The sequence below is a fragment of the Anas acuta genome, chromosome Z, assembly GCF_963932015.1.
Source record: "Anas acuta chromosome Z, bAnaAcu1.1, whole genome shotgun sequence".
Taxonomy (NCBI): domain Eukaryota; kingdom Metazoa; phylum Chordata; class Aves; order Anseriformes; family Anatidae; genus Anas; species Anas acuta.
Window position 1 is genome coordinate 74,874,870 of NC_089017.1, and position 23,468 is coordinate 74,898,337.

At 40.0% G+C, this 23,468-nt stretch overlaps 1 protein-coding gene across 2 annotated transcripts in view; it reads left to right on the forward strand.

Annotated features, from left to right (window-relative positions):
* The window catches only part of ADGRV1 (adhesion G protein-coupled receptor V1), a 285,031-nt gene that overhangs the window by 200,305 nt on the left and 61,258 nt on the right, over window positions 1-23,468 (forward strand). For both annotated transcript variants that reach the window (XM_068666972.1, XM_068666973.1), the window contains one exon: window positions 643-821. In XM_068666972.1, the coding sequence (XP_068523073.1) occupies window positions 643-821 (179 nt within the window). The remainder of the gene's footprint in view (window positions 1-642; window positions 822-23,468) is intronic.

The following is a 23,468-nucleotide window of genomic DNA, read 5'->3' on the forward strand; positions in this document are numbered from 1 at the left end:
TAGAATGGAACAAAATCAGCATATCACGTGGGCAGAAATAAACTTCATTAGCTATCAGATCAACTATTTTTGGTCTCAGCGTAATTGCGTGCACAAAGACTTTGTGCCTTTGTGTCTGGCTAATAATTCTCTTTCTGTTGTCTGATCAGGGCCTGTGACGTGAATGCCTCCACTGCTGTGTTACATTAAAATTTTGGTTGCAATGGTATTCCTACATTCATAACACACATTGAAATTTTGAAGGAGGCTAGTGCTTTTCCTACAAAAATACAACTGAAAAATAGCATAAAAAACTTTTAATACAGATCAGATTTAGCAATATTATATCACAGTATAGAAATCCAAGAAGAAAGCTAACAGTTACACAGCAAAAATAGTGTTTTCTTCTAGAGTGTCCCTTCCTCTCTTATAGTCTAATTGCAAGTGTAACAATTACATAATTAAGCATACTTTTTATGATCAGTCTCAGTTACTTATAAGAAGAAAATGAAAGTGAAATATGTTGAAAAATGTTTATGTTGGGACATATATTGGGCATATGCTGGGACAGAAGTACACTGTATGGCATTCAGAATGATTTAGTCTTTGGGATAGCTAATCGTGCACTAAGTCTACTGATTACTATTCTGCATTATTTTTCAGGCTGTTAATTTCTGGTACGTCCTGGTGATGAACGATGAACACACAGAGAGACGCTATCTGCTTTACTTCCTTTTGAGCTGGGGGCTTCCAGCTTTTATTGTGATCCTGCTTTTGATTATTCTGAGAGGAATCTATCATCACAGCACAGCCCAGATTTATGGCCTGGTCTACAGTGATCTGTAAGTTTCCCTTCAAATATCCATGAGCTACCTATAGCACTTTTTTGGTTATTTGTAATTTGCTTGCACGTAGACATGTCACCTGTGCTGCACCTTCCATACAATTCCAGTTTCTCCACAGTTTCACCCTGAGCATTGTGGAGCCAGCTTGGGCTCGTCTGCCTTGTTGGTAAATTATTTATTATTTTCTGAGATGATGCAGTTCCAGGGTGAAGGATAGAGATAGCCACTGCTGCAGAAATGAGCAGAAGAGTGTGTTCTTTTTCCATTTCATTTCTGTGTTTTAAAAAGCAAAAACAAACCCATAGAAACCTTCAGCCCTCTTGACTTAGATTATTAAAAATGTTCTCTGCTAAGCAATGTTACTATATTAACATGTCAGATATATTTCCTGAAGTGTTTCTCTTGGAATATTGAACATGTTCTATTCCAAACTGTTCTCAACCTAAACATCGCTGTAATGCCAATAATTAACACAACCCTTTCAGTGCTATATATAACCACAGAAAACTGTGCTAATTAACAAAATGCATCTTCATAGAACTTGAGACATTTAAGTGGAAAGATACATAGATAAACATCTATGTTACTTTTTATCCTCTCTACCTCTTTTACTGTGGCGCCTTTTCTGGCAAAGTTAATCTATGATAATAGCTATTCTAGGATATGAGGCTATTATGCTTGCTTACTTTGTGCCTTAATTACATGCTCCTTGTGCAGCAGAAAAGTAAACACACAGCTTCTATTTAAATTAATATAAGAACATACAACTTCTTTTTATGAGCACTTCTTATGGGTGTGCTTGCAGAGCAGGCCCAAAACAGGAGAACATACGTCTATCTTCCATAAAGGAGTAGGATACTGTGTGCATCATTCCATTACAACACAGAAAAATTCAATGCACTTTTTTTTTTTTTTTCTCCTGGAGAAAGGGAATTACTGTGTTTACTGTAAGTAGATATTGGAATTCAGTATATGGGTGTTTGTATGTGCATTTATAAATGCTACCTGCATTGACGTATTTGTACAAGTGCTTATCCCTGCAAGATATCCCTGATCTATATCATTTACATTGTTTTATATAAATGAGCTATACTAGTAATGGAACTGTCTAGCCATGCTAGCCAAGGTTTGCTGCCACATTAAGAGACACCAGCTCTCAACCTGGGAGAGTATCCAAGGTCCACAATAGCAAACCATTTCTAATGTTCATGCTACATGAGCGATTGCTGCATCAACTATGTACCATGCAATACGTGCAGCTGTGTCTCCACAGAACATGGTGAACAATATAGTATTATACATTTCTCCATGGTAAAATGTTTCTCTGTGCGTCGTAAACACAAGAAATGTGTTTAATCAAGTCTTCTGATTGCAATCAGACAGTGGGCTAATGGTATCATTATGCAGTGAAACACAGTTTTACATTTTTTTGTTTTGTTTTGTCTCAGGATTTTTAGGAAAAATCCTTAGTTGTGATAAAAATATTAACTAGTGGAAAATTACTAATTCCGACTCACACTCCCAAATTAAATATAAAACTCTTCCTGCATCCTTTTAGAGTGGGCAAATGCCAGAAATCATGCTAAGCTAAGTGAGTGTGCGGTTCATTCCAGCTCAGTCATTATGAACACTGTAAGGAGATAACTGCAAGGATTTTCATAAATAGCATCAGTGCTAAATCCTAACTTGAAGAGCACTCGAAAACTTTCTCATGATTATACAAAGAGGACTTTCAAAGCCAGAATACAGGAAAGAGGATTGAACTACACCACTTAGTTTGTTTTCTCTGAACCAGAATGTAGTAGTGGAAAAAGTAACTAAGAGATTTCCAAAGTCAAGGTCATTGCAAAATAACTTCAGAATCAGCCTGAGAAATAGTTTGAGAATAATGGTTTGCTACTAAGATCCTCATTTCACATAAGAGTTGGAAGACAGGTTAAAGTAATAAAAGTGCTGAAGCCTGTTTTTGTAGCTCTCCCTGTGATCACTCCTTCAGGAAACTCATTTTTGCATGACAGTGGCGTCTGACTGTTTTGTTCCTAACCAGAATGCCATAGGCACAATTAATAGCTGAAATTAAAAGCTGAAACTTATGCTGAAAGAACTTCTTTATATGCTTGCACTGAATAAAAAGAAGATTTGAGCTGTGTTAGATTTTGTACTTCAAAAGAAGTGTTACCCTTTAGATATGACAAATTTTACACAAAATATATATTTTGTACAACATCTTGTAATGCCCATAACATGTTACTGTGTAAAACCAACAGTCTGTCATCATGATAACAGTAGTATAGAGACAGTGATTATCTTCATAATTGCCTGAGTTTATATGTGGTATGAACACTGCAGTCTTTGGCATTACAAGAAATGTTAGGGTACTGGTAAATTTTTCCATATCACGATTTCACCAAGTAGCATGATGTTTTTGGACAGTATTTCAGTGATGCATAAAAAAACGGGCTCTTGTATTCCTCCTTTTGCTAATGATCCTGTTGCTCAGCTGTTACCATCTCATTGCCATTTCGCAAGGGTTTACCTAGAGCAGAGTCTGCAGTGCAAACCAATATTGTGGACACCGAGATCTTCCCTGCTCAGCTTCTGATACCTGGAGCCCATGATTTTGCCCCAACTCTTCCTTGTCCCACTCCAAAGGTGCTGGCAGTCGAAGATGTCTGTCCAGCAGTGCTCTGGGAACGCACTGGGAGCAGGTTTGTGCTCTGAGACCTGCTGGAGCTGAGCAGTGCCAGGTCACAGGCTGCTTCTGTGCAGTGTAAGTGAACACAATACATTTTGTATTTTTACATGGGATTGAAGAATCACAGCAAAATTGCTCAGGAAATAGTTGGCAAAAATTAAGAATTGGTTGTGAAATTATAGAGAGGTGAAAGGCAATTTGAGTAGGACTGAAGAGGTTGCTGATGAGAGGGATATTGACATCAGTCAAATGAAATGAAATTGCTCTGGACTGAGATGGCTGCTTACCTCAAGTGGGTTTGAATGGTGGGAAAGCAATCTATCTGCATATCTGTAATGCAAAATAGGGAGATTCTAGGAATTTTTGATGCAATACCTTTATTAAGGAAAGTAGTAAGATTTGGTCCCTTCAAAAAAAATATGCATTGGTTCTCATGTCTTTTTTTAGAAAGAATAACAAGTTATTTCACAGCTGGGTGTCTATAACTGCCCCTCTGCATAACTTTGTGTAATAACCATTTGCTCAATCACATCATTGCACTTCCAATTCTCTGTGTGCAGCTGACTTGTCTTTGAACACAAGAGAAACGTGGGAGACGGGGCCTACATATGCATTTACCATCTATCCTGTTTTTCACTTTTAAAGTTCTCATTGAAGGCTTGCATCATGGTTTCGCAACGTTTGGAAATGAAATCTCTAATGTAGAATTTCAAGTATATTGTCTACTTTGGTCTCTAGTAACCGTATTCTGAAAATATATCAATGCTTAAGAATTGCTTTGATGGCTGAGACATTAATGTTTTTTGGTGATAAGAGGCAGATTATTGAGAAAAATGTCAGATCATTTCGTCTGGCTAGTAACTGACATTGGAAATAAGCTCTGAATTAGGTGGTTTAATATCTCTCTTTAAAAAAGTACGTCATTCTTCTATATCTTTGAGTCTTTATGTTGTACATGTAATTTTTCAATCCCTGCTTGAATTTTCTGCAATCTCTCTAAAATATTTTCCAATGACATAAATAACCACTTAGGTACACACTGTTCTAAAAAGTATTTCCTCTTGCCATTTCTTATTACATTGGAGTTCACTGTGACTTTGTGTTATGACACAAGGACAGAACTCAAGTCCCAAATAACCTTTTCTATTCCATTAAAAAAAATATTTTTCTCATTTGCCACTTGATTTTAAAGGTTAAAAAACAAAACCAAAATCTTTTTCTGCACTGGGATCTTTAATGCCCTTACACCTTCATCACCCTTCTTTCAAATACATATTTTTTTTCTTATGGAATAAGAAAAACTCAAATCAGTAGAAATGTGTAATTCCCTGTTAAGTAAGGAATTGGGAGGAGATGAAATAATAAATTATTTTGTTGCTTTATACCATTGTCCTGTCAGACAGCTATCTTCTATGAAGTGTATGCACACAGATGCTACACTTGGGCTGCCTATGCGTGTGTAAATTCCTCCTCTGTCTATAGTTTTGTTTTATGATTTAAAAAAAAATGAATAAATTCAAAGCAAAACAGAAGTCAAACTGTTCCTCTCGTGCCTGTTTTCCCCTAGGAATCTGTACCTAGGTGTGTGCTATCCACACCTATGTCCCTGACGAGCGAGTTCCCTCTCAATATCCAGATGAGTTCACAAAAAGTTCAGCTTTAAGTCAAATTCCAAAGCTCAGTGTGAAATATCAGAAAGCTCAAAATTTGCTGTTGTCCTGGTACATGCTGCTAGCCCGTCATGGCCTTATTTCTAGAACAGCTTTTAGCTAAGGTTCGCAACACAGACTTAATTTTAACAACACATTTAATCTGAGTACTTTATTTCTAATAGCCCTCATAAAGTACAAAGGCACAATTCACCTGGTATGGTGGGAAACATATGGAAGCAAATTGGAATTATAGAACGTGCAGTGGAAAGGTAGAGAAAGAAATCTGAAGAATTATGTAAAATCTAGCTCCCAATTTCATCCCAGTCTCATTGGTGGTTACTCTGAAGAAAAATGTCAGTCGTATTTGCTTTGTTTGTGTCTTTGATTGCTTCACAGGGGATTTACCAGTTCTGGAAACAATGCAGGTACAGTTATAAAACCTCAAACTGACAAATGACTTGAGGCTAGCAACAACTTGGTCATCTTTTATGTAGGAAGCTGGGTTTGGGTTCATGACACCTTATGGCTCTGTTATGCTTAAAAAAAAAAAAAAAAAAAAAAAGAAACAGGAAAAGGACTTCTGATACGGGCGTACTACCAATATGATGGTTTTCTGTTCTCTCATATAACCCTGAAACTTTGATTGTCTACACTGCAGAGACATACTAATTTCAACTCCCTTTGAAGTCAGTGGAACCTCACACGTTTATAGTGCTCTGTCTTAACTCAAGTTTTTTTGAGACCAGAGTCCAGAATTACTTAATTATCTGTATCAGTTCTTGTTCGCAGAACAGTGTAAATGTTAATTATGTCACATTCATTGGACTTGTTCCCAAGAAATTTTCCAGAGGTATAACATGCTAGAAAAATATGCACCGCTTTTAAATTGGCAAGAATCACAGGTTAGTGGAGTTCGAACTTTTGATGCACTTGGGTGGTTAAAGGTCTTACCTACAATAACATTAAAATATGTTTTCATAAATGGAAGAATTATTCTTGTGCATAAGTGTGTTGCAGCTCTAAGGTTTGAATCTGACCAAACCTTCTGCTTAAAACTCCTCAAAGGCCTGTTTTTATGACAGTATAAACTAAAACAAGTAGCACTTGAAATGGAGAAAACTGGAAGTGATTTGATATGATAGAATAGAAATTTAAAATATTGCAAACAAATATCTCCCTGCCCATGTCCTTGTGGAAACTGGTCGAGCTGGTTTCCAAGCACACTTTTAGTCAAGCTTTAGTCTATCTTTTTGTCTTGAAGTGAACTGTATAGTTTCCTTTGTTTCCCTGTTTCCCAAGATGTTTTTTTTTGTTTGTTTGTTTCTTTCTTTCTTTCTCTTTTTCAGTCGTTTCTGACATTTGGGTGCCTGTTCCTTGCACTTTTATGAGCTCTTTTCCCTCTGCCAATCCCTTCAGTTTCTGGACTTGTCTCCTTTTTTGTTTGTTTGTTTGCTTGTTTTTGCATGATCTATATTTCAAGGCAAGAATGAGCTCCCCTTTACATCGGGAGCTTCCACCTAATTCATTCATTTTCCTCTTTAAAATCTTTAAAATTATAGAAGCAACTTGTATTTGGTTTCAGTGATAGCCATGATAGCATCTAACCGCAGAAAAAGGCTAAGCTAAATGTTCTCACAAATTTATCTACTTTGTATAGTATCATCTGCCACGAAGTGAGAAATCACGGGAAAAGGTTGTCTAGCAAAATTCCTTTTAGAAAAAAAAACAAACTCTACTGTCTTCTGTGCAGAATAGGACTAGGCAGAATTTTTTCCAGCAAGGTCACTAAATCTGTGTCTGCGACCACATACAGGGACGGGGGAACACAAGGCTACAGAGAACTGGAAATTATGAACTTTTTTTCTGTGACTAAGAGAGTAACTCTTCCTGTTACTCACACTGCTGTTTCTCTGAATCAAGATTTTGACTGAGGCACAGGGTACGTAATAATGTCTAGGAACCACAGCCAGCATTGTTTGGAAAAGATACTTCACTAAAAATGAGCTCCAGCACCGGACGTATGTGTCCTCCTGCAGGAATGGGTCATGGGCACTTTGTTATCTTCAGGGCAGGAGTCAAACCTGAACTTCAAACAAGACGAGAGGCACAATTGCTTTCTGCATGCTCAGTTCTTTGGGTGAGTCATGCTGTTGGGTTGAAGCCCAAATGTGATAAAACAGACGCCTAAAGACAACTAATGTTCTGAGGTATTGTCTTAATTATTGGTTTGTTTAACATCGGTATGTGAAGCACTGGACAGTGCACAAAAGCACTGTACATTTATTTCCAGAGACACTCTCATGTGGTAAAGCACTTTGTTAGGGAGCATAGTGAAGGCTTGAAAGAAGCACAAAGCTGTGAATGATTATGCCCTGCTTGTAAATGTGGTGTTATGCAAAATGCATAGAAGTTGCAAGTGTTTACTTAAAAGTATTGCCAAGGCTGGAAGCTTGAGTGGCAAGGCCCATCAAAGATTTATTTAGTTTTAACTCATAGGGATAGGTGGAGGAGTGAGGGGCAGTCTAGGCTCAGGCCTCAACTTGAACAAAAAAGTAAGATTTAATAGCTCATAATGCCTTGTGTTAGTACCTACCCATTGAGGTTCACTTGTTTTGATGCTGTTTTAGGGATAAAATCTTCCTGAAGCACCTTTCCAGACGCTTCTCTTTGTGGAGTTTTCTCCCAAAGGCTGCAGCCCCCAGAGCTGCCTGCACTTAACAAGGAGGACCCCGTAAACATTAATTTTTTGTTATGGATGAAGTCATACCTTCTCTCTAACCTAACGCATGCCAGGCTGGTGCACGGATGTTTAACCCAGGCAGCCAAAGGGCTGGAAGCCTTGCTGAGCCTCACCAAGGTGCATTCATTACCCTTGCATTGCTGGCACGTGGCCTGGGCACAGGTCCCTGGCTTACCAGCTGTTCCCTGAAACGGAGCTCTGCTTTCTTAATCCCAGGCACTAGTGCCACTCCCAGTAAAAGGAATTTTTTAGCTTGAGTGAGTTAATTCCTGGCCAAGTATTTGGATGAAGTCTCTTTTATTATTGCTTCAAAAGCGCTGAATGCAGTCCTCATTCTTAAGAACAAAATGTTTGAAACACAAGACTTTTACTCACAGGAATAAGCCAACAGCTAGGAGAAGAATTCAGTGTTTGCAGCTGAACTGTCAGAAGTGCTAAAAGAGGTTTGTATGATGAATGGATGTGTAATTTCCAACCCCAATGCCTGTTCATTGTTTGATACTCCATACAGACTTGGCAGTGTCTCCCTGCATGGTCCTCTCCCTCCAGGTCATGCATCCTGCTATCCCACCAACTTCTGTTTCCTCCTCCTTTCTGCCCAGTTCACTGGAACAACATCCAGGATCTTTTGCAAACCTCTACTGCTAGAGCTCAGCGCAGAATGGTGCTTTGGCATCCAGATGTGAAGCCAAATGCTGCGTGAGCTACTCAGCTGAAGCAGTGGGGCAAAAAACATGTATTTTTCACTGGCTGGGATCTCGCCGTTCACTGTTTGCCCTTCTCGGCAGGGTAAATTAGACCATGCTGAGCTGTGTGCTACTGTATGAGAAATATGAGAAATGTTTCTAATGAACCAGAGCTGCTGGGTTTATGTCTTCATTGCACCACGACAGAGACATTCCCATATATATATAATATTATATATAAAATTACCTACTTGCGTGACCTACAGGAACAGTTAAAAAAGAAAGAAATCTATCCTTTTTGTGCACTTCTGTTTTATTTTATTAACCCCCACCCTCCATTATTTCCAATGAAGCTGCCTAGGGTGCAGCCAACTGCTATGGATTATCTAAAAATAATTCATAAATGCACTGTCTTTAATTACCTTTTTATTTATCTCTCATTACAAGCATATGTTTTTGGTGGAGGAAGATAGTTTGGGGGGAGGGGGAGTGCAAGGGGCTGAGTGCTTTTTATATCTTGGCAAATATTTACTGTTAATGTTAAGCAAATGTTAGCACATCAGAAAGAAGGGTAATTGCAGTGTTGTGCTTTTAAAGCCCTACAATACAGGAGGAATTGCGGCTGATTTTAGCGATGGAATTTTGAAAAGAGAGTAGAAAGAAATATTTGTTACTTCTTGGTGGCAAAATTCTCGACCACTGTTAAGAGTCTGACAAAGCAACATCATTTTAGAGGATTGTGAGGGGAGGTTGCTGCAGGGGAAAGCTGCACCCACAGGTGGCTGTGGGGCCTGATCCTTCACAAAGCACTTTACCTGAGCAAAACTCCAGAGACTTCTCTGAAGCCTGCGTACGCTATGACGAAGGTAACACAGAGTGGTCGCAGGATGAAGGCTTGTATCCCTGCTGCTGATGACAGCCTTTAAAAGCTTGATCTTTCTTTTCAGGTTGTGTGAGAAATGAACAATATAGTCCCTCCTACTTTATGGTCTTTAGTTAGCAGGATACCGCCTACTGCTACTAAAAAAGCTTGTTCTTGGTTTATCTGTTTTCCAACAGTTTAGAAAACCCTTCATCTGATAGGCTAGAATACAACAGGAAATGCTAAAAAAAGCAATTCTGAGATCAATACCAGCATCTGGCTGGGACTACTTCATTGACACTGACATGTTTTTTATAATAAGTAAATACATCTAGCCTCTTCTGTTTGATCTTCCTGAAAGCATTAGAGAAAATCAGTGTTTTTCTTGAACTTTACCACAGCCCCATTCTGCAGCAGCAGGCCAATTTTGTGCTCACATTTTAGTTGCTTGAAGTGCATGGGCATGGACTGTACTTGGTGCAGTCAGATGTAATTTGGGAAGGCAAACTCTTGCTTGTGCTAGGCAGCAGCACCAGTAAATGTATCTCACCAGACTGTGCTCAGTAATATCTGAGAAAAAGGAAAACAGCGATAGGAGATTGACTTGCATTAACAGTATTAAGTTGAATTGCCAGTATGGCTTATACAGGGTCAGTATCTAACAGACAGCCTTCAAAAGGAATGCTTGTAATACTTGCTTATCCGGGCATTTGTTACGTTACAGCCCACAAAGAACTTTGTGTGGGGTGGTGGTGGAACAAAACTTGCAGATATATATGTATAAACAAAAAGTACATACTAAGTAGTGTTGTGAAGAGGAAAAAAAGCACAATGGCATATTTTATTTATTTATTTTTTGTTATGCTTCCTGCCAAGGGGCAGTGCTGTGAGCACAAGACTCATGCATGTTTGGCAGTTTGCACAGGCTAACATCTCCTTTTTCAGGGAGACTTACATGAAAAGGCTTGCTTTAAAGAACGAACAGAGAAAGGAATTAGTAATGTCTGCCCTAAAAGGTAGTACCAGAAAAACACTTTCTTGATCGTGAGAAACTGGAAAAAATAGTAAATAGTAAAAAAAAAAAAAAAAAAGTAACCTTATTTGTAGTTCATTATTTTAAAGGCATTGATAATGAGTGATACAAATGGCAAACAAGATTTAGATATAAGCAGGACCAAGATAGCAAAATCAGTCATGGAAATCCTTATATAATTTTTAAAAAACGATACTCTAAAAAAAAATCAAGCAGGTTTCTACCAGTTTATTTTCCTGGCCAAGTTCTGAGGGCTACAAGACTTATGGGACTTCTGGAAAAACCTGCTGGGACTCTCCAGAGCTTCCAGTGCTGTGGAAGTCTTGACTGTATTAACTCAGTGCTTGTGCCAGATCCCTGCTGCTGCTGCTGCTTCTTTGGTAATTGGTGCTTTCTGAGGATTTGCTTCCAAAGGAAAAATGAAAAAAAAAAAAAAGAAAGAAAGAAAACACCTAGGTATAAAGTTGCTCAGAAACATTACTCTAGAAAGTGGTATAATGAGGTGGCTGAAACACAGTGGGCCATGTTCTAAAGCAGCAGTGCCTTATATTTTGTGTTCTCATTGTAGAAAAACATTTCTCAGGCACTTTGTTTTTCCCTCTTTCCCAGCTGTTTAGCTCTACAGTAATAGCAGCAGTAGAAAAAAACAAGAAAGTGTTTTTTTCTTTATTATGCAATAGGTCTGGTTTATGGACAAGGCTGTTGCACACACTGAGTCAAGCTGAGTCTTCTGAAAGTCCTCTTCTTGCTATTTCAAAACAGCATCTTGGCACTTCTTCATTCTTTGTTCATGGTGGCCTGGATTTTCCCCACAGTTTCCAGTGGTTCATAGTACATAGTGGCTCTGTACCTCCATTAATGAATATGGTGGTACTTATGATATAATGAATTTTTATATGTGAGTAAAGGTGATAATCATACCACTGTTTAGTTTCTACCAGCAATTCTCACTGATCTAGAGTTGTCTTTTAAAAAATTGTTGGGATAGGCTGTCCAAATGTAAACATCAAAGAGCAAGTGTTGGCTTAATTCCTAGGCAATGTAAGATCCTCTTCTTTCTGAGTTTATGTTTCTTAACTGAACTGATCTCATTTTTCATATCCTTTTTTCCCTCCCTGTTCTCCTATTCCTCTCATTCTCCTCTTCCTGTTCTGTACAGAGGAAGAAAATAAAAAAATAAAACTAAGCAATGCTGAGAGTTTGACTGCCACATTATCATTCTATAAAAACTGGAAAAACTTATTAAATGTTTTGCACTTTCCTTGAAACTTGAATTCAGTAAAAGAATTAGTTTTACCTATGTTGCATGACCTGTGACACAAAATGGCATGGGACTGCCTCTGAACTAATCTGCGTGAGATATAAACTGATTTAAAGCCATCAGACACAAATGCAACATTCATTTGAGTTCACACCAAACAATGTCCACAACAGTATGGGCACTAAGAGATCCCTGAGGTCCCTTTCCCCATCACTCTGATTAGGTTATGAAACCAAGGAGGTTCAAAAAGAGGTAAGTCTAGCTGTGCTGTGCTTTGGGCAGTAGTGTTTGGTTACAGAAGTCTCAAAATATAGTTGTGCACGTGGGTCACATTTTACAGCTGTGCTGGATGCTTTGGGGCAGCTTTTATGGTTCATCTGGGATTTGCTTGCCTTGACCCATAAGCAGATGGCATTTGGGAGAACTGTGTGTCCCAGAAAAAAAAATTCCTTTTGAGGAAGAATGATTAAACAAAAGCAAAAGTAAAATCCTGCTGTAATCTCCAAGCTGCAGCTACAGTGAAAGCACACACCTCTTTTATTATTTTCAACAATAATTCTGTAGGTCTCTGCAACCTTTCTCAGTCAACTGCTTTCCCAAAAGTAATAGGGTGATAAAGTAATAATGTTCTTCCCCTGATGTCAGTTCTTGCTGCCCATTCCTTAGGTAGCTAGGGTAGATTGAGCCAGGAACCTGATGTTTTGACATCAAGATGTGTGCAGTTGTCACCTTTGGCTTTCTGGATCGAGACGACATCTCAATGTGGGACATGAAGCACCTGGTGGAGCAGCTCTGTGTGTGTTTGCAAGTTCAGGAGCACCTCACAAAGCCCCGGCCACAATGCTGCACCAGGCAGCTCTGCCCCATGGCGCTGCTCCTGTCTCAGCCCCTATCTGCTGCTCCTGCTGGGCAGAGGCAGGTGCAGGGCCGCGATAAGGGGCGCTGACTCGCCGCTCTGCAGGCTCACAAATTTATATTTTCAGACTATTTGTGAGGAAACCAACTGGTACTTCCTCCCCAGCAGCAATGTCGCGAGTTTCCGTTCCGCTCCGTGTCCTGCACATGCTGTACTGAGAGCTGCGTGTCTATTTACAAAGCAGGAAAGAGAAAACCTCCCTGAAAACCCTAAACAAACAGTACTCTACATATTGCAAAAATGCCTATTAATAACAGAGCAAATTGATCCAAAACTTCAGGGCTGGAGTTTCACTGCCTGCATGGTTTGTAGGTCAGAACTGACGATTCATTTATTTTTTAAAAATCACCAGTATCAGGAAAAGCTTGTGGTTCGCTTATCAGGAAGAACATATATTTATATAAGTGCTTAGCAGTAACAGTACTGACATGGTCTTATAGTACAAGCTCAACAGAAACTGTATTGTTTAAGTGAAAATGAGAGACAGCACTTTGTAACTGCTGGTGAGTTTTGTTAAGTTTTTAAGTTGTTTTATCTTACAGGTTTTTTTTTAGCTTTCCTAAACAGCTTGCATTGATGTTAAAAAGCCTACTTGCTTTTAGCAAATTTACTTTTTAAACTACAGAAAGGTCTTTTTTTTTTTTTTTTTTTTTTTTTTTTCCACAGCTAGAAGCAACAGGAACTGACATTTAAATAGCTTCAGATACATATCATGCAGAGAGAAGTGTAATATTTACAATTGTTATGTCTGTCATCTGAAACTTCACACATCCTTTGTGTAAAGATTATTCTCTGAGGCTGGAATCTACTAATAATAGAGAACATCTTGCTTTTTAAAATGGACCTCCAGCAGAGCTCTAGTTTTTTAAAAACTTCTGATCACTTCATCAGCAACACTCTGATTTCTGATACCTGATATCTGATATCTGAGATGGGATATAATGCTTGGGTTTAGGACCCAAACCTCCCAGCTGGCTGCGCTGTTTTATGGGAAGAAATAGGCAAAATGGTTCTAGGAAAAGGTTACAGACATTTAAAAATCACTTTAAAATCTTACACTTCCTAGTTATAAATTTCTGTCAAATAAATTTCCAATTTTTTTCCAATAAAACCAGTATTAAATCTATTTTAGTATACTGCACTGCAACTCAGTGTAAGAAAACGAGTTTAAAACTTGTTACAGCCCACATGACTTGTCCAACATGGGTTAATCACACAGTGCGTGTGCAGGTCACTCAAAAAAGGCAGCAGGGATTTTCCAAAGAACAGAGGAGAGCTGGTCAACCACAACCTGTAAAGTCAGTGTCAGCAGGATGTGGGCTCTGTCAGGCCTCTTGGAAAGCTGCAGCCAACACCCTTTGACTCAGTTACAAGGCAGTCCTACTTTCACCTTAGCATGAGGCCATTTGTTGGAGCTACCTTGCACAAATACCATCAGATGGCTCTCTCCGGGTTGTTTTGAGCTACTCTCTTGCTGCAGAGCAAACAAACAAACAAACAAACAAAAAAATAATCTGCTTCCTGAGAGGAACCTCGTGTTAAGAGAAACCCATGCTTATTGGAGAGTCATCAAAATATGGAAGCCATGCTGCGTTGCAATCAGCCTCCACGGCTTGAACAACCTCTCTGGGCTGCCAGCTGTTAATTTAGAATACCCCAAGGCTGCCGTAGTTTATGCTGACTGGTGTGAAATTGCTCTTCCCTGCTCAGTCCTGTAGAAAAATCAGCCTACTTGGAGGGAAGCTCCTTACTCAGTATGTCCCTGCAAAGATGTGCAAAGCACTGAATCATGAAAAGGGACAGAGTCTGTCTTCCTGAGTCATGATACATCTCAGTTTGCCTTCCCATGTTTGATTTACCCAAACTGTGTGATTTTTTCTTTTAAAACTTGTTGTGGGGTCAAGGTTTTTATGAATAACGAGCTGCTTGAAATGCAGAGTGCATCTGACCATTAATGCTCAACTTCAGTAAGGCTGCCACAGCCTTCTGAATCCTTATTTTTCACAAAGCATCCATAGTCATGTGTAGCAACATGAGAATACAGATGTTTATTTTTAATCAAATCATGTTTTTACACTTTTTGGTGGGGGGTGTATAGCATGTAGCAAAGCAATGTAATTATTATTATCATCGTCGTCGTTATCATCATCATTATATATTTTTTAAAGAATGGAAAATGTTGCTTCCTTTTAATGAAGGTCATTATGCAGCTGCAGTACGTTATTTTATTATTATTATTATTGTTGTTGTTGTTGTTGTTTTGGGTTTTGTTTCTCTTTATAGTGGCTGGAGTTGCCTGTTTCATACAGAGATGCTCAGACACTACTCTCAGTTTCTGAATTAGCAGAAACATAAGGATTCGCTTTGGCTTGTTTGGAAATTATGACATCCATAATTGCAAAAAGTCTAGTTTATTTTTAGACCTTGATTTATATATGCTCTTATTTGAATTACTTAAATATGATGATCAGTGTATGAATGCAGTGTAACAAAACAGTATTTCAATATACTTTATTAGCTGGTTTTAATTTGCGATGTTATTTAATGAAAGCTGTAATAAAACTGTAAGGAGATGTATTCTTCTAATTGTCATTGCATGTCCTCTAGAAGTTTATCTTTTTACTAGAAGCCAAGACAAAGAAAAAATAAAAATACTGGTTTATCATTTTTAAAACCAACTTGATATATTCTAAAGGAATGTGATCTCTCCAGCTGTTACTTCCTACCATTGCCTAAAATTAGTGATTATGCTAGGCTACCTAGAGTCGGGTCTCCTGCTTGTCACTTCTGAAAATGTTTTAAATTATAGAGACACCTCAAAATCGAAATATTCAGGCTAAATAAAAGAGGTGCAACCTAGTTCAGAGGTTGAATGACGCAGACTGGTTCTTACGTATAGCTGTTAGAAAGCTCTTCCCCAGACAAAACTACACAGCATTTGTTCCTCTGTCTGCTCTGGTCTCTGCAAAGAATCTTTGTGGCATTAAAAGGAGTTGCTCTGTGTGTTGTTTTTTGTTTGTTTTTTTTTTTTTCAAATTCAAAGAACCCAAAATAACCAGAGCTGCACTGACAGCAACCAGAGGGGTGTTCCTGTAACACCATATGGAGTGTGAGTGGTGGGTCCTCATAGGTGGCATTTGGGCATGTTTGAGAGCACCAAGGTCTGGAGTAGAGGTAAATTATTGATAGACCGTAGAGAATGGAGGGAGCCAAGCCCACTGTAGTGTCATCATTAACGACTTTTGGGACCTGGGGACTCAGTCTGCCTCTGCCTGGACATTGCCTGGAAAATGTCTTGGAGTGGTGCAAACCAGAGGTGGGCATTTGGGACAGTCAGAGGCTCTATGACAGAACAGACATCCTGAGATCTTCATTTGCCAGCCTCATCTCCTCCCATAAGTCAGTGCTGAATGAGGATGGGAATTCTACCTAGATCATTGTTTTCTTTTTTCAGCTACCCAAACGTACTGTGCTCTGACCAATATTAGAGTATTTTGGTTGGAAAATGTCATTTCAAGCTGTACTTGAATTTAAGTGCACCCACTGAGATTAAGAGGCCTGATTATCTATGCTCTGTTCTGACAGCTGGACTTTTATATTGTGCTTCTTGACCTGGCACTGACATCTTCAGAAGTCTTGTAAAAATTATTTTTCTTCACTAAGTTTTCTTTCTACTCTGCAAATTGGAAATTGTAGTCTTTATAGTCTGTGCTTAATACATAATAAGTTTAGGTAATAGAAGCATTACATAATGCTATTGTTTGGATGTGGTTTTATTACTCAGATCACACCTGAAATTTATGATTGCTTTCAGAAGGCTTAGAAAAAAATTGTAATGCTTGGGGTGGCTCCATGCCTATTGTATTGTGATGCCCGTTGCCCTTTGCAAAAGAAAAAAAAAATCTATGCTGATGGGTTGTTTTAAAATTCTGTTTTTATGTGTATGTGTTATGCATATCTTTTGAGAGACATCATCTAATAAGAAGAAGGATGCAAGGCAATAAAACTGCAGTTGTTGGTAGGCATTATTTTGGGTTCTGTGTAGCAGAGTAAGAGCTGGCTTATTAGGCTGCAGCTGTACGGTCTCACCTTGGGCATCTGAAGGATTACTTTTCCAAGAACTTTTATTATTCAGTTTGAATTGTGTGATATTTTAGCAGATTATGGATAGAAGTAAGGTTTGGTAATGATCAGAGGCACTGACTGGCAAGTACCCAGGAAATACTACATAGGATGCTAAATACCAAATCAGATGGGCTTGACTCTGTGGATTGGTTATGAAATGTTTAGCAAGTGTTCACTGGAACAGAAAACCTTATCTACATTGGAACTGAACCTCAGGGGCTTTCTTGGGAAAGAACAGATCATGCACAGAAATAAGAGCTGCCCAACATCTTTCATTGAAACAGATTTGTTTTTTTGTGTGTGTGTTCTTTCCAACCATTAATTTCTGGGAATGGAAGTACCTTGCTAATTTGTGTCTGGATCCTCTTTTAATATCAGAAAATGAGAACCTAACCCTGATCCTTCTGTAATACCCCTAAAAATAGCTAGTCCTTTCTCCTGTTACTACCATGACATCCTTCAGCCACTTTTTTTTTTTGCATTAAGTGTCTATTATGATTAGTTTTGCATGTTTTAAATGAGAACATGAACCACAGAAGTGTACAAAAGAGTTGTTGGAGGGTGCTGGAGGTGTTTACCCCCCTGCTCTGAGTGGTGAGACATGTTTCTACACTATTCCTGACAGATGTTTGTCCAGTCTCTTTTAGACAGCCTCCAGAGAGAAACAATGTACTGTACTCACTACTTCACAGTTCTTGCCTTAGGAAGCTTTTTTCTCACATCTAGATCTGAGTGGTTTAAGTCCCTCAGTTCGGCTTTTGCAGCACAGAAAATATGTTACAACATGGAGAAGATGTTATTCTTTTGCTGTTTGCCTACTTGTAGATTGCCAATACATGAACAAAACAAAAAAATACACATATATTTTTCATCTTTCTAACTGGCGTACATTTATAAGACCTCTTGTAGCCCTCATTGCTCTCCTGTGAACTTTCTTCATTCTGTTCATGTTTTTTTCAAATGTGCCAAAACCAGATACAGCCTGCCACCGAAGTCTTTGTAATGCTGACTAGATCATAACATTACTTCATCTGTGTTGCAGCAAAAACTGCTGTTATACATCCAAGTATGGTATTCTTTTTAACAGCATGAAGTTACGACTCATCTTCTCCTTAATGTGATTGCACAGTAATTACCAGATTGTTTTCTGCAGAATTACAAACTAGATGGTGAATGTGGCAGGTGTATAGCAGGTTTCCCAAATTTACTTTCCTTGTGTAAGTAAAATTACATTTCACTGTGTAATTCAAATGCTGTCAAAAGTTTCCAAGTACATTTACAAGCCAAATCTGTAAACTCATGAAAGAATGAACTCAACTTTGATGTAGTTTTGTTCCAGAAAACCAACTTGATTTTTGCTTTTTAGTTCTTCCTGAGTTGAATGTTCATTATGTCTCGTATTTGTTTAGTTATGTCTGTTAACAGACTTATACGTCACTTAGATCATGTCGTTGCCCTGACTTTTGCCACAACCTCATTTCAAATTTCTCTATTCCAAGATATACTGAAACAAGCATCAACAATCTGTGTTCTCAGGTAAATTTTTTTAGAATCCTTGGATGAAATTTATCAATAAATCACAACTCTAAAATATTTTTCAAATATTGTTCAACGTCTTCCTTGACTATTAATGGAATGGAAAATATTACATTCACCTCATATCATACAAGCCTGGGATAAGGAGTTTCCATTCAGATTTACCACAGCACACAGCTGGGAGAGAAGTCCACTGAATGTTCATTATAATTTAGGGTGGTATTGACTTCTGAGATCTGTCCTGAAAAAGTAGCATGGTATTCAGCAGGGACATGTGGAAAGAATTGCATCTTGCCAAGAATAATTGGCTATGCAAAAATTGGATGGGAACAACTGGCTGTTTACCAGTTCTGCACAAAGAGATCTCATACTCATTGTGGATGATAAACCGAGTGTGTGTCAACATCAATGATAAAACGAGTATGTGTCAGCATTTTGTGCTATGGCACAACACACAGGCATAGTGCAGGCCTATATATAAAGCAGCTTAGTCTTAAGGACACATAAAGTCCTTCTGCTTTAGCCATTCACTGAGATGAAATGCTATCAAGGTTTTGGGCCTTGCAGTTTAAGAAACACATGAGTGAAGTTGAGCAATCGACAAGATTGACAAAGGTCTTAAATATAAAGTGCACTCAATCAAATTGAAGGATCTAGGGCTGTTAAAGAAGATTTGGAGGAGCAGTGGGGATAGCCAACAGTTTACAAGCAGATAAAGAAGTGTTGCAGCAAACAAGGGAAAAATCTGTTTCCCAAAACCGTGCTGGCTAGGCCAAGAAGTAATGAGCATAAACTGCAGCAAGAAAGGGTTGAGCTAAACATGGGGAAATGGTCTCTAGAGGTGAGTACTGTGAGCACTGGAAACAGCTTTCTTGGAGCGGTTGCATATTCTATATTCGGTTGGATAGACTGCAGGGCGTGGTATGGAGAAAAACATTTTTATGGAGAGAAAAGATCTGTAGTTCTCAGCTACAGTACAATTCCCTTTAGTAAAACATTCACATGTACAATGAGTTGTATTTGATGGTAGTTCAGCAACATTTTGAAGTTCTCTCTCATGTTAAACCTTCCTGTGGCTGCATCCATAATGCCATCACAGGCAAATGCTGTAAGGCTAGATAACAGGGTGTCCTCTGTAATACATTCAGTTGTTTTTGGCTGGGTCACAAATTTCATATCCATGTAGCAAAGTTTATAAACAAAACAAACAAAAAGAAATAAAACTGAATTTTACTACAAAGGCAAACAGAAGGCACATCAGAGTGTGCCTTTAAATTTTCCACTGGATTTTAATAAGTGCAGCCCATGTTTTCAGGCTGTTGTGGGGTCAGTTGTTACTGTATCTGGAAGTGGGATGAAGACTGGGGGGTCTGAACCTGTGACCTTTTGGCACTGCTTTCAGGCTAAGGGAAGTAAAATGGCACAGCATTACGTGGGCATTTAATGCTTTGGTTTTGCATCTGTAGTGGGTTTACATGGCAAGGTTTTGGTAGCAGGGGGCCATAGGGGTGGTTTCTGTAGAAAGATCTAGAAGCTGCCCCATGTTTGGGAAGGGCCCCATTGTTTTCCAGAGCTAAGCCAATAAGTGATGTTGTTTTGCGCCTCTGTGAGAGCATATTTAAGACAGGGAAAAAAATGCTGCGCCACACAGCAGCTGGGAGAGTGAGGAACGGCCTTGCAGGCACCAAGGTCAGCGAAGAAGGAGGGGGAGAGGTGCTCCAAGTGCCGGAGCAGAAGTCCCCTGCGGCCTGTGGTGAGGACCATGGTGAAGCAGGATGTCCCCCTGCAGCCCATGGAGTACCACGGTGGAGCAGGCTTCCACGCTGCAGCCCGTGGAGGAGACCACGGTGGAGCAGGTGGCCCTGCACCGATGGAGGCTGCCGCCTGTGGAAGACCGCTGCCGGAGCAGATTCCGGGCCGGACTGCTGAATCAAAGTCCTTGATTCACTGTACGCACTGCTCCGCAACCAGTCAAACAGCAGTGTGTTATCAACATTCATAGAATCACAGAAACACAAGTTTGGAAAGGACCTACAAGATCATCTAGACCAACTGTCCTCCTATCACCAGTACCACCCTCTAAGCTACTCGTAGTACCTTGTCCAGGTGCTTTTTGAACACCACAAGGGATGGTGACTCCACCACCTCCCTGGGCAGGCCGTTCCAGTGCCTGACCGCTCTTTGAGAGAAAAAGTTTTTCCCATGTCTAATCTTAATCTCCCCAACCACAATTTGAGGCCATTTCCTCGAGTCCTATCAATAATTATCTGAGAGAAGAGGCCGACCCCCTCTTCATCATAACCTCTCTTCAGGAAGCTGTAGAGTGCAATGAGGTCTCCCCTCAGCCTCCTCCAGACTAAACAATCCCAGCTCCCACAGCCACTTCTGACCAGACCTGTGTTCCAGACACCTCACCAGTTTTTTTGCCCTTCTCTGGACGTGGTCAAGCACCTCGATGTCCTTCTTGTAGTGAAGGGCCCAAAGCAGAACACAGTACTCGAGGTGTGGCCTCCCCAGAGCAGAACACAGTACAGAGGACAGGGGGACGATGACCTCCCTGGTCCTGCTGGCCACACTGTTCCTGATACAAACCAGGATGCCATTGGCCTTCTTGGCCACCTGGGCACACTGCTGGCTCATGTTCAGGTGAGCGTCAGTCAACACCCCCAGATCCTTTCCTCTGCCCAGCTTTTCAACTGCTCTTCCCCAGACCTGTAGCACTGCATGGGGTTGTTGTGGCCAAAGTGCAGGACCCAGCACTTAGCCATGTTGAACCTCATCCTATTGGCCTCTGCCCATTGACCCATCCTCTCCAGGTCCCTCTGCAGGGCTTTCCTACCATCTGGCAGATCAACACTTCCCCCAGCTTGATGTCATCTGAAAACTTACTGAGGGTGCACTCAATTCCCTTATCCAAATCATCAATATAATATTAAAGAGGATGGATCCCAACACCGACCCCTGGGGAACACCACTGGTGACCAGTCGCCAGCTGGATCTCATTATATTCACCAGCACTCTCTGGGCCCAGCCGTCCAGCCAGCATCAAGTACTCCAGAGCTAGAGTGGAATACTGTAGTTTAAGGCACTGCTGTGAACTTTGTCGGTTTTGAGTTCTTCTCTCACAGGACCTGTACTCTGCACAAAACCTTCTTAAGTCTTATTACTAAGCAGGAGGCTTTACTTCCTACATTTCTTATTTTGTTTGGTGTTTATCATCTACCTATCCACACAAGTAAACAGACTTTTTTACCTTCGTGTGATTTTTTACCTCAGTGTGATTGGTAAATGCTGTATGCCGTACCTGCTGGCATACAGCATTTACCAGTCACACTGATTTTTTGAAGGGAATGCTTTTAAGGAAGGGACAGCGATTTAGTGTTCTTTGCCTATTTAAAGAGAAAATAATCTTAGTTATGCTGTAGATGTGTATGTATATACAGATAAATACATCTGTACAAGCATGGGTAAAGAAGCATATTTACTAGAAAATAAACTAGCAAATGACTCCTCTTTGGAGTGTAAAAGAGTGGTATAGACTGAAACACCTTCACAAACAGAAGAAAGTGTCATCATCCACAAAAGGACGATATGGAGCTATCATGCAGACTGATACAGAATATAAACATCTGCTACAGCAGAATTGGCAAATTTCCTTTCAACAACACTCAGACTGTAAGCACAGTTCCATTAATGGGGAGCTGGAAACCCAATGAAAGGCTCCCCACTGGAATACAGCTGGAATGATGTCAAGCCTTGCCTTGTTTCTTCATATGAGTATGTTCAGGTGGGTCCTACAACAGCCAGAAGGTTACCTGTTCACTGGACATTGAAAACACCAAAAGATGAAATGGGCCCCAGGGACTAGGACTAGAAAGAGACTGGATTTGGGTGCAGGTTCGAGACCCTCCAGTTAACGGTGCGGGGAAGCAAGTGATCAACTCAATATGAGTGGTAATACAAGCTTCAACTTTATTGTGCAGATATCCGTATATTTATACACACAGCAATAATTATGCCTACTGCTCACTATCCTATTGGCTAAGCGTAAAAGTGTTGCAAAAACACTTTTTCTCCTACTTGCGGTTACAGCGCATAAGCTACTCCCTCATCTTCCCAGGCCTCAGATCCACCTGTTTATCTCTCTCTCAAGGACAGACTACTCCTTGCATATTTTCACAAGAATGCTTCTCATCCGGCCTACTCCATGGCTATAAACTCTGCATTTTCTTTGCCTTGCTTGTACGATTCCTCTAGGGACCCATGCCCTTGCTCTTTGAGCCATTCTTCAACAATTCCCCCTTTTTCTTTTTGTACGAGCAAGGCCCCATTCGTCATCTTTGTTACCCCTTTCGTAATACAATGATAAGCTATTTTGACAAAAATGATTATCAGCAGTACAATAAGCAGCAATCTCAAACCCTCCTTAATAAGGGATACAAGCCAAGGGGAAAGGTCACCAAACAAGGATTTCAACCAGGTATCAGACAGGTTAACATTCACTCGTATTCTACTTACATGTTCTTTTAGCCAATCCAACTTTTATGGATCGACTCACTATGATCTGACAAATTAAAACAGCACATTCCTTCAAAGTCCTCACAACCATGTCCTTGGGCCAGCAGCAAAAGTCAATGGCTGCCCGATTCTGCAACACCGAGTGTTGTAGTCTGTCCATATCATCCATCATTTGAGAGAGGATGCCGGTAGTTGCGTTGAACTGTTTCACTGTCCAGCACGCCAACTTTTCTATTCGTGTCAGGGCCCGCGCGGCTGCCACCCCTGGTGTGAAGAAAGTGGCAAATATTCGCGCGGTTGCTGACCATAATTCAACATCATCTTTACAGTCATGTGTTAGACCGTGAGTGTCTCTTTTCGCTCTAGTGGACATTGTCTTGGAGATATTCAGCCAGTCCTGGCGGCGAGGTGCAAATAATCCCAATCGACCAAGACAGCAGGGACCTCCCTACGTGCGCCATGAATCCAGCCACATGTAACAAGTCTGTGACCACATTCAAGGGCGTTGTCATCCATTCCGTGAAGGCCCACACAACGGCCGATAGTTCCAGTGTTTGTAGAGTATCTCCCGATGTGGCTGGTTGTAGTTGTTGTGATCTGGCGGCATCTGACTGTAGGTG